The following is a 10864-nucleotide window of genomic DNA, read 5'->3' as shown; positions in this document are numbered from 1 at the left end:
TTTGGATTTGCAGTCTTTAAACATTGTTTCATGATATCATTAAGAATGTTTAACAGTGTGTTTTTTGTTATATGATATATTTTACATTATGAACATAATATAATGATATCATTGCCATAATTTATGTTATATTAAAAACAAAATGAAAGGTTATAGTTTACTCACACTTGTGTTTTCTAAGAATGATATTTCACTTTCACAAAATAGCAAGAGCTTTAAACAACCCTACAGCAAGAAAAACAAGCCAACTAGAATAGTAATAATAATAATAATAATAATAAAAGAATATACAGCAACTTTTGATATTTTTTAGTTTTTTAAAATTTTGAATCAATCAATCAAACTTTATTCATATAGCACCTTTCATACAAGTTCATGCAATTTGAAGTGCTTCAGACTGACACGCCTATAAGATAGAAGATGTAGACAGTGGATAGTAAAAAATAAATTGAGACTGATACGAGAAATAAAAATGAAAATGTAATAAAATGAAATACATTTTAAGAAATATAATGAAATAAAAATGTGATTAAAAATTAAATTGAGTTATTTCTCATGTTACTATGGAAGATAAAATAATCTCATGTGTGTCCATCCTGCTCCCTGAAGAAAAACCATCCAATAAAAACATGGTCATAGTAAAACAACCAAAAACACTTTAAAATATACATCCTTGGTGTTAATTAGCGCTCATGAAAGCACCCTAAATGAGTGCACAACATTAGGATCTTGTCTGGGGTCAAAGTTTAGCTTGACGTTATGTAGTGCATCCCCTGTCCACGTGTATTTGTTCTATGGCAGCTAGCTAGCTATGATGATAAGCTAACTATGCAGTAAACAATAGCAGAACATTGGAAAAAAAACCTTGTTAACAGAACAACAAGGGGGATTGATACCTACGACAAAGTGAAGGGGTATTTCATGGAGAAAATTTGGAAAAGCAGGTGTCTATGACAACAGCGTGTGCCCCCGCGATGACTGGCCGTCACAAGGCTTTGACGTACAATGTGAAGGTGACCCACATTTCCCCAAATTTCTGCATTACCACTGCATCATTCACCAGCAGGTGATATGTTCAAAAGTGATGGGCTTTGATCGTGTAATGAAGAAGATAAACAGCATCCGCTCCAAAACAAAACAACACAGGTCATTCAAGGTACTGTTGGAGGAACTGTCAGCTGAATATGATAAACTTACTTCATACTGAAATGCAAAAGCCCAGCAGGGGAAGGTTTTTGCACATTTTCTTTTTATTGCTTTGGGGTGAAATCAAAGAGTTCATGGAATCCAGAGGGAAGGACACCTCGCTGCTTCAGGACATTGAGTAGATACTACACCTTGCATTTCAAACAGACATCACTGGGAAACTGAACCATTTGAACTGTGAACTGCAAGGCAAAGGTAGGACTGTCTCTAACAGGATAGTGCTTTAAACACATTTAAAACCAAGATTTTCTTTGTACATTTACAAAGAAAGAAATTGTGGCACTTTCCTTCTGTGCAGTCAGTGCTGAATGACAGTGCTTCTGCATCTGGGGCCTTCAACAGTGATGCAAAAAAGGACTCTCATAAACTCATAAAAAGACTTGGGCAAGAGTTCGAAGACATGTTCTCTAACTTTGATAAGCTATAGCCATGTGTGTCATTCATTTCAAATCCTTTCATGCAAGTGGACATGACATGCATTGCTGATAAACTATGTGCATTCAACTTGAATGCTTGTGAGGCAGAGATGGAAATTCTCACGTTGCAAAGTGACATTCACTTCAAAGCCCATCAGAGCTCACAAAACTTTTGGTGCCTTGTGGACCCACAAAAAGTACAAAGGTGTATTCACAGCAGATTTTCAAGTTGCTTGTCTTTTTGATTCAGCCTATGTGAATCAACCTTTTCAGATATAAACAAACACTGAACACACCATACTGATAAACATCTAGAAGACACAATCAGAGTTGCAGTGTCAAGTTATACCCTTGATTACAGTGCGCCATTGAACAGTATGCAATGCCAAGCTTCCCATTCAAAGACCTTAAAAATAAAAAAAAAATAAAAAAGGAGTCAGGAACTTAAATTTTAAACTCTAATATTATCATACAAAAATATGACAAATGTAATATTATATGGCTTTTAAATGCTGAAATAGACAAATTGTTAAAATTAGAAGAGAAATAATTAAACTCGCATATTTAACCCTTTTATAGTGCACTCAATTGCAACCCTAGAGAGTTATTAGGGGATGTTACATGACAATTTTTCATTTTTAAGTTGCACCATATATGGTTCCTTACCGGTCTAGGGTAAAACCGTTTCCAAAAAGTCTATATATAAGAATCCACATGGTTCTACAACCTCACAGAGAGGCATAAGGAGACTATTTTGGATGTTTACAGAAGTTGCCAAATATAGTTATTGGCCCGATAAAGGGTTAAATGTATATATCAGTGTTTTCCTGTGATCACTTGGTAAAACATTAATAATGATTGTGAGGAATCAGGCAGTCTTCTAATAAATGTAGCCTATTAAATGCATAATATTCATTATTTAACAAATCAAACAAGTATCCCTATGTATTATTCTCTATGTATGATTGACATTTTGTTTAAAACAAAACTACATGTTAATATGATTTTTGTCTATAATAACCAAAAACATAGGTATGATTGGTGTAATAATAATACAGTACATGCTGACTTTCTGACATTCTGAATAATATGAAGTGATTAAGTAAAAGGTGATTCATTACTGCTGATAGCATTATATGAAATGCACACAAACAACCAGCATCCCACTAAAGAAATGACTAGTCATCCCACACAGAGCATTTAGAGCAGGGGTGTCAAACTCATTCTAGTTTAAGGGCCATAAACAGCCCAATTTGATCTCAAGTTGGCCAGACCAGTAATACCATTGCATAATAACGTACACATAATATATCATATATATTATAACTTTACTATAAGTGACAACATTTTGTATGTTCAATACATGAATGGTTTAAATATGACAATATGTTTTTTATAGTTTTTTCAGACAATTGTATTCTGGTCAAGGTGGAAAAGCGGCAGAAATATTGGAATTACTTTTCTGCAATTTTCATACTTTGCAAAGTTATTTAGTGGGGTGGATTTTACCACTGGGCGGGCCGGTTCTGGCCTACGGGCCGCATGTTTGACACCCCTGATTAAGATAATCAGTTTTAATAGTGCCAACAGAGCAGCATCATGTGTCCAAAGACAAATATTTGAATATTTTAACTATTGGCTTGGTTATCATGTTTTTTTTTGTTTTGTTTGATGATGAGTATGACCCACACAGTGACTATAATTTGCAATTACTGACTGCGGAAGTTGGCAGCAATCTAAATATGCATAAATTAAAATTAATATTAAAGTTTTTTGTGTAGGTGTTCAGTGATGAAAAGTAAAGCAAAAGGTAAATGTTTTTACAAGCAAGCATCCATGTTTTATGTGTGCATTATCATGTCAATTTGTGTCTGCTGATGGAATCAATTAATTAATGGACTGCACAAAAACACAAAATACCACATGAATGGGCAAAACAGAAAAATAACAACATGAAATTGTCCAGCACTTGTCTTTGCTCTCTCTGAATGTAACTTATGTTTGTATGTTAAAGGTGAAACCACCAACTACCAAAAAGGGTTTTGAGCTTAGATTGCTGCGGATCATAGAAATTCAGTAATGGTTATTTAACTTAACTCAAAATTCAACATCAAAGACAATTTCAAAAATATTTATAGGCTAAAGCTCTGACCTGTTTTTTGAGCTTATTGAATGACTGATAATGATGTTTGTCAGTTGCGCTAGTGGACACCAGCTGATGTCACAAAAGGCGTAGGATCAATATCTGAAACTATAAACTTTCTGCCCTCTGCTCTGTTTTCAGACAAGCTGTTATAGTAGCTTAACATCACTGTTCAACCAGATTGCATTTTTTCTCTCATACTTGTACTGGTATCCAACCTTGGAGATTAGATTTATTGCTCACTGACATTCCTGCAGCCACCAAAATACACTGGAGGTGAAATGGATTTTTTATGTTTTGCTTGAAGCGCTGAAAAGTGTTTTTTTTGTAATTAGTGTAATAGGAAATGTCAACAGTGTCACCAATATTCTTGATAACACTGTGTTTTATGTGGATTATTCAGAGAAATCAGGACACTTTCTCTTTACTGTTTTTTTTTGTTTCTTTTTAACAAAATTGCACTAAACAAGGTTAGAATTATTAGATATGAGCAACAGCAGCCTCATCATATACTGTAAGGCACACCTATTTACACAGTGGTTAACGTTTACATATGAAAACACACCCACACAAAAGGTTAACTTCAATGATTTATGGTGCCATCAAATGAAGCATAGACTGAAACAATGGTGTACACTGCACACACACCCTGGTAAGAAACAATTACCCAACAGCTTTTCAGTATATTTGTTATTACTCTCCATTGACACACAATATTGAACAGTATTATGTGTTGGAAAGCACAAAATGCCCTTGGAAAATGAGTATCAAACAGATGTAGTATTTTCGCAAAATACTATTAAACCGAATGTATAAGATGAAATCAGTGCTTCCTATCTGTGTTTAACTGACATTATGGTCGTTAAGAATAATATTTAACTCTTTCACTGCCACACTTATAAGGGCACGTGTGGCTGTGGGAAAAAGTAGGTAAAAAGGTGAAGTGAAAGCAATACAAGGCAAATTACGAGCTGTAATCTAGTACTTCCTGCTCACTGGGTGTGACATATCTTTGCTGGGATATTATTTAGGGCATTCCTTTTCTAATTGAGTTACCAATTGTTTATGTTTCTATTTACATTACATATACATTACATTTTAGGGCATCAAGTATGTCAGAGTGCATGGCACACACTTTTACCTGCTTTGATGCAAATGCATGTGAAGATGACTGAATTTAATAACTGTACATTAATATTTTAGACAACTGGCAGCGCTGCCGTGCTGCTATAAAAAAAACGTATTTATTTATGTATTCATTTTTTATTTATCTTTGTTCCCCTTGACACTGGAACTTTCATCATTCCAGTTTTCAAATCTCACGAGTGTCAAATATTCAGCCATGACAGTGACATAGTTGGAGAGAGTAGTGCTGGAAGGAGTTTGTTGTGTTGGAGTATAGAAAGTATAGCTAAGTGTTATCTAACTTATCCTTAGCGGGATTTGGTTAGAAACAATAAACAGAGCAGATCAAGTGAAAGCTAAAAGGGAAACATTTCATGTTTCTGTATGATCTTAACTTAAAACAATCTGAGCCTGTGATTGAAATAAACAAGACAAGGTAGTGTACTTATGCCCCATCGGATTAAATTGCAGCCCGTTTTGTGGCTTTTGTATGAAATGCTCTTGCTGATATACTAGACCAGTTTCCAGGTCCATGTTGAAAAATACTTAGTTCCCTTTAATGTGCAACTTGTATCTTTTTATTATACAGCATTATAAATCGCAGTTAGTCTAGTCAAGTATACTTCATGATGTGGTGCAATGGAAAGAAAACCCAGAATCCAAATCTTCTGTAAGGAAGGCATTATATGTTTAATGCAGGATTTATGTTTTAATTTGCTGCTTTTAGACAAACAGTAGTTAAATCTGCCTACTCTGTAGTACCACTACATTCTCTACATTCTTGAATGAACTGATCACACATACTTAGTACCAACAGCTATTGAAGCTTGTGAAATGTATAATTGTGTGCTTGCCTTTAGGGCGTAGTACAACATTTACAGCTTTCTTGAAAGACTAAAGTAGATGGGCAGTGTTGGACCCAGGTGATGATGCCGTTGGCACAATTGTAAAAAGAACTTGCTGCATCAGGTTTGGCATAAGTCCCATCAATCTTTGTAGCACAGAAGTTATCAGGGTCAGGGCTTTTATTGAGAGGAGCGATCATAGGTCCAGAAGGAAGATCTGCAAACATTAAGAGTCAGTCATTAGTATTCTTTAAATAACGTTAGAAACAGCAACAGAATTAAAAAATTTTAAACTAATATATAATTTCTGCTTACCTGAAACCACTAGAGAGCGGAGATAGCTGATGAGAGGATAGGGTCCTTGTCCACAGAACTGTCCGTTAAAGTCGTCGAGATCCAGAGCCCAGACGAAGGCTCCTCCAAATCCGTTGTCTTTTAGGTACCGAGCCTGAAGGAGGATAGAAACAGTCCAACAGTGTATGTGAGTAAGACTGTTATTTTACAAAATAATTACTGAGAAATATTTTTCTATAAATTAATGACTACCTTAATCTCATAACTGGTTTTATCGTCAAATCCAACCCAGTCATTTTGCTTGACAGCATATGGCACTTTCTGATCCTCAATCCGCTGGACACTGGCGCCTTGGAGGAAACCACAAATCTGAAAATATAAAAAAGGTCATTTAAAAAAAAAAAAAAACCTAATATATTTTAAACTTCATACTATTTAACTTTTATTTTTATTTTTTATTTTTAATCAGTAACATACAGTAGAGTTAAATTAAGTAATTAGTTGCCAGTTTCACCTCATAATAGGACCAGAAGCCGGCCTCCCTTGTAAAAGTACCAGCAGCAGCGGGACCACTGATTGGTGCTCCAACCTGACTGGACTGAGTAGACAGTCGAAATGTTCGCCCATATGATGCAAAGCCCATATTTAGCTTTTCTACAGGTGTTCCCATGTCCCGCCAATACCTCATGGCAAAGTCCTGAAATGTAAATAGACGGTAAAAAAAACAGAAAAAAATAGTTGGGTTAAAAAAAAATTTAAATGATTTAAATTTCCAATGCAGTAAACCGGTAATCCCTGTACTCACAGTATTTAAGTAAACATAGTTTCCAGTGTCTCGGGATCCATTGTATAAGGGGCTGTTATGTCGTGTGATGTTCTCTGAGGTGCCATGAAGGTCATATGTCATCACGTTAATAAAATCCAGGTACCTGATAAAATGCAAGTCAGATCAAGTTAATGGAAAAAAAAGAAAAAGGGAGACAGCTGATCACTGGAATGATTTGGGTGAATAAAATGTTTGTGTACTTTGCAAGCTCTGCGATTTCATAACCAGCATCAACAATATCTTTCGCAGCAGCCACAGCAGCAGTAATCATTAATCTGGGACGGCCAGTTGCTTTTCCCTCAGCCTCATACGCCTGTAGGAGTTCCTGTACACCATATAAGAGTTGAAAAGTCATGTCATATCTTTAATATTTTAAAGTTTACTGCTTATATCGTATCTTATTTTTTTAAAAATGGGGGGTTAAGGGGGGGATTTTCAGTTTCTTATTAACTAATCACGTGCAAAAAACAATTAATCGTTAATACAAGTATTGTATGTGTATCAAAAGCCTGATACATTGTATTCCTCTGCTGTAGGCCTATAAAACTATAAAACTATAAAAACACAATGAGCTGCAATGCACTGGGTAACATGTTCCTTGTCCTTGAAGACTAGATTAGATTAGAAAGTCTTTATTGTCCCCGAGGGGCAATTTGATTTGCAACAGCAGTCGACAACCAAATTCACACCATAAAACAAACACAAAAACAAAAAACAATACAATAAATATAAAACATAAATATAAATAATAAGTGTCATCAGGTGAGTTATAATAACCATGGATTCACAGTACAGGAACACCAGCCTAAAGCTTATTTGGAAACCCTACAGCAGAGGGAACAAATGACAGCAGAGGGAACAAATGACAGCAGTGAGAATGGTTACTTGAAAACTTGCTCACTGTTATTACTCTTTGGATACTCTTGGGAGAAGGAACTTGTCACTCAGTGCAACAGTGTGGCTCACTGATGTGTTTAATAGTTTTTGGACAACTGAGGTCTATGACATACATCAGGCTTTGAATACACACACTACTTGCAAGTAGCATAAGTTCATTGTTGGTTTGACTCTGCACATGAGATTTGTAGACAATATAGACAATTTACAGCCCAAACCTTTAAACATCAGATCGACATCACACCAGTAATTTTGCATCTAACCTTGCATAATGTGGTGAATCTCTGCTTGTCCTGCGGAGGACTTCCTCTTGCAGCAGGATATTCCCAGTCCAGATCAAGTCCATCAAAATCGTGTTCTCTCAGGAATTTAATAGAAGATTGAATAAACGTATTCCTGTTGGCTGGTGACGACACTATAGTAGAGAATCTGAGTAAGAAAAGAAAGGTGCTTTTAAGGCATACAGTATATTCACATAATAATGATCTTTATTATTTTTTTAAATGTTAAATATCTCACTTTTCACTTCCAAAAACCCAGCCTCCGACTGCCAACAGTGTTTTAAGATTTGGATTCCTGAGGGAGTATATACACATTGTGTTGCAATGGTTATTTTGTACAACAATGATAATGCTGATGTTCGGGCGCTAGAGTTTACAAGTACAGTGTGAGAAATTAATATTTGAAGAGGTTACCTCTGTTTGAGTCCATTGAAAGATTTATAGAGTTGCTCATCATTTGCCTCTGCGCTGACCAACTCATGTCCGTCGTTAATACCAGCAAAAGCATAGATCAGGTGGGTACACAGGTTGGGATCAATATTTGAAGGCATAAACTTCCCATTGCCAGGTCTATACTGGGACCAGTTGGTGAAATAACACACCAAACTGGAAGATGAAACTAAACATGGAAGAATAGAATTTGTTTCCATCAATCTTTGAATAATAATAAATTGAATACACATCTAATGTAAGTAATAATTAATTTAAGTTTATAAACTCACCCAAACTTCCAAAGCAGAGAAAGAGACCTTCAAAAGTTAAACATATAGTCAGTTTACATGGGGTAAAAATTCAAGAAAAAAAAATCATAGCTTTTCTTTGTGCCTTACCTGCAATTAGAATTAGCTTGCTCATGGTGGCTGTGCTTCAATGAGCTTTTGCAACTGTCAAAATGTCATAAGTAGAGCACTGAGGAGCTTCCCCTTACTGATGACAAAGTACACAATCCGTGACAATCATTAACTGGAAAGTTAATAAAAATAAGTCAAATTAAAAAAAAGCTAATGGTACTAGATGTACTGTAGTTTGAAGACAGACTTCAGACAGACCTGGCATAATTTCAGTGTATTTTCAAGGTCAGTGTCTTGCGCTATGTCAGGTCAGACAGGGTTATATAAGCCTATAGTATAGCTTTTAATATAATGTAGTAGAAAGTAGACTAATATAATTAAGGTAAAGAATGGAAAACACTAGTTTACTGCAATACTGACTCTAAACTGTAATTTAGACTTTATTATGTTAGTTTATGAAAATGAAAATATTTCCATTCCATTCAGATTAAAAATGTAATGGTTTTGTTGTCATTCTTTCCTTCTCGTCCATTCAGTCCTCTGATGACCCCTTTGGGGGATCCCGTCACACAGACTGGGAACCATTGATATAGAGTGTAAATAAATTTCAAACTATTTCTGTTACAGCCCAAATATATATGTGAGGTTTGGTTGCACTAGCATGTAAGATCTGGGTCTACTTGATTTGTGCACCAGTGATTTGGCTTTCTAACACTAATCTAGAAAATGTTATTATATGCACGACATGTAACTGATAACTTGGTAGAAAATGTAATTCTATACATTCAAAGAAGAAGGCGCAGTTGAAAGTTAGAGTGCCACCTTCTGCCCAACCTGTAGTATTAAAAACTGTATGTGCTGAGTGTGCAGCTTCATTGTGATCAGCCACAGTGCTGATAGTAGACCAGTAGCACTTGGTATCTGGTTTTATTTTGTGTATACTGTATAATCATCATAAACATAGATGTGAGGGGAAATGATGTATTTATTACCTTGATGTCAAAGCTCTGCTTGTTATCAAACCCAACCCACTCATTGCCTTTAATGGCATATGGCACCTTCTGCTCATCAATCCAATGGACACTGCCTCCTTGAAGGAAGGTGCAAATCTGTATAAATGAAAGAAAATGATGCTCAAGAATCCTCAACATGATAGTATTAAATTAATCTGTGGTGTAATAAAATGTGTCTCAGCACTGAACCTTCACTGACCTCGTAGTAAGACAAAATCCCAGCTTCACGGGTGTAGGGCCCAGCTGAGGCTGGTCCACTACCAGGCGCTCCAACACTGTTAGCTGCTGCATATGTGTGAAATGTGCGTCCATATGTGGCAAAACCAACCGTGAGCCTGTTAAGAGGAGCTCCTTGGTCTCTCCAGTATCTCATCACGAAAACCTCAGAGAAGACCAAAAAAGAAAGAAAAAGATTTCATATATATGCATTCAGTAATAATTATTAACTACCCCAACATTCAACATCAAAGACAATTTCCAAAATATTTATAGGCTAAAGCTCTGACCTGGTTTTGAGTCCACTGAAGGAGTGATGGAGCTGTACGCCAGTTGCACGGCTGGGGACCAGCTGCCATTTAATCTTAATGTCAGAAAAGATGTAGATCAGATGGGCACAGTTGGTTGGATCAATATCTGAAACTATAAACTTCCTGCCCTCTGCTCTGTTTTCAGACAAGCTATTATAGTAGCTTAACATCACTGTTCAAATTCATGTTTTCTCTCATACTTGCACTAGTATCTACTGTAACCTTGGAGATTAGATTTATTGCTCACTGACATTCCTGCCGCCACCAAAATACACTGGAGGTGAAATTGATTTTGTTTGTGTTTTGCTTGAAGCACTGAAAAGGTACATTTAAAAAAAGAATCTGCAGTGTGTCGATTAGTGTAATAGGAAATATCAACAGTGTCCCCAATATTCTTGATAACACTCTGTTTTGTGTGGATTATTCAGAGAAATCAGGACACTTTCTCAAAAAAAAAGTTTACTGTTGCATTTTTTAAACAAAATTGAGCTTTCACTGTG

At 35.8% G+C, this 10864-nt stretch overlaps 1 protein-coding gene across 1 annotated transcript; it reads right to left on the bottom strand.

The window, feature by feature from the left end:
• Positions 1–5556: 5556 nt before the first annotated feature.
• On the bottom strand, positions 5557–8983 carry LOC133987839 (acidic mammalian chitinase-like). Its single transcript, XM_062427307.1, has 11 exons — positions 8864–8983; positions 8756–8782; positions 8448–8652; positions 8272–8328; positions 8016–8181; positions 7056–7180; positions 6835–6958; positions 6544–6726; positions 6282–6398; positions 6051–6183; positions 5557–5952 (listed from the first exon to the last, which is right to left on the bottom strand). The coding sequence occupies exons 1-11, from the start codon at positions 8886–8888 to the stop codon at positions 5747–5749; spliced, it is 1368 nt and encodes a 455-aa protein (XP_062283291.1). The 5' UTR covers positions 8889–8983; the 3' UTR covers positions 5557–5746.
• Between the last annotated feature and the right edge of the window lie 1881 nt (positions 8984–10864).

Source organism: Scomber scombrus, chromosome 10 (assembly GCF_963691925.1).
Source record: "Scomber scombrus chromosome 10, fScoSco1.1, whole genome shotgun sequence".
Classification (NCBI taxonomy): Eukaryota; Metazoa; Chordata; class Actinopteri; order Scombriformes; family Scombridae; genus Scomber; species Scomber scombrus.
This window is presented reverse-complemented; position numbering and strand designations above follow the sequence as displayed.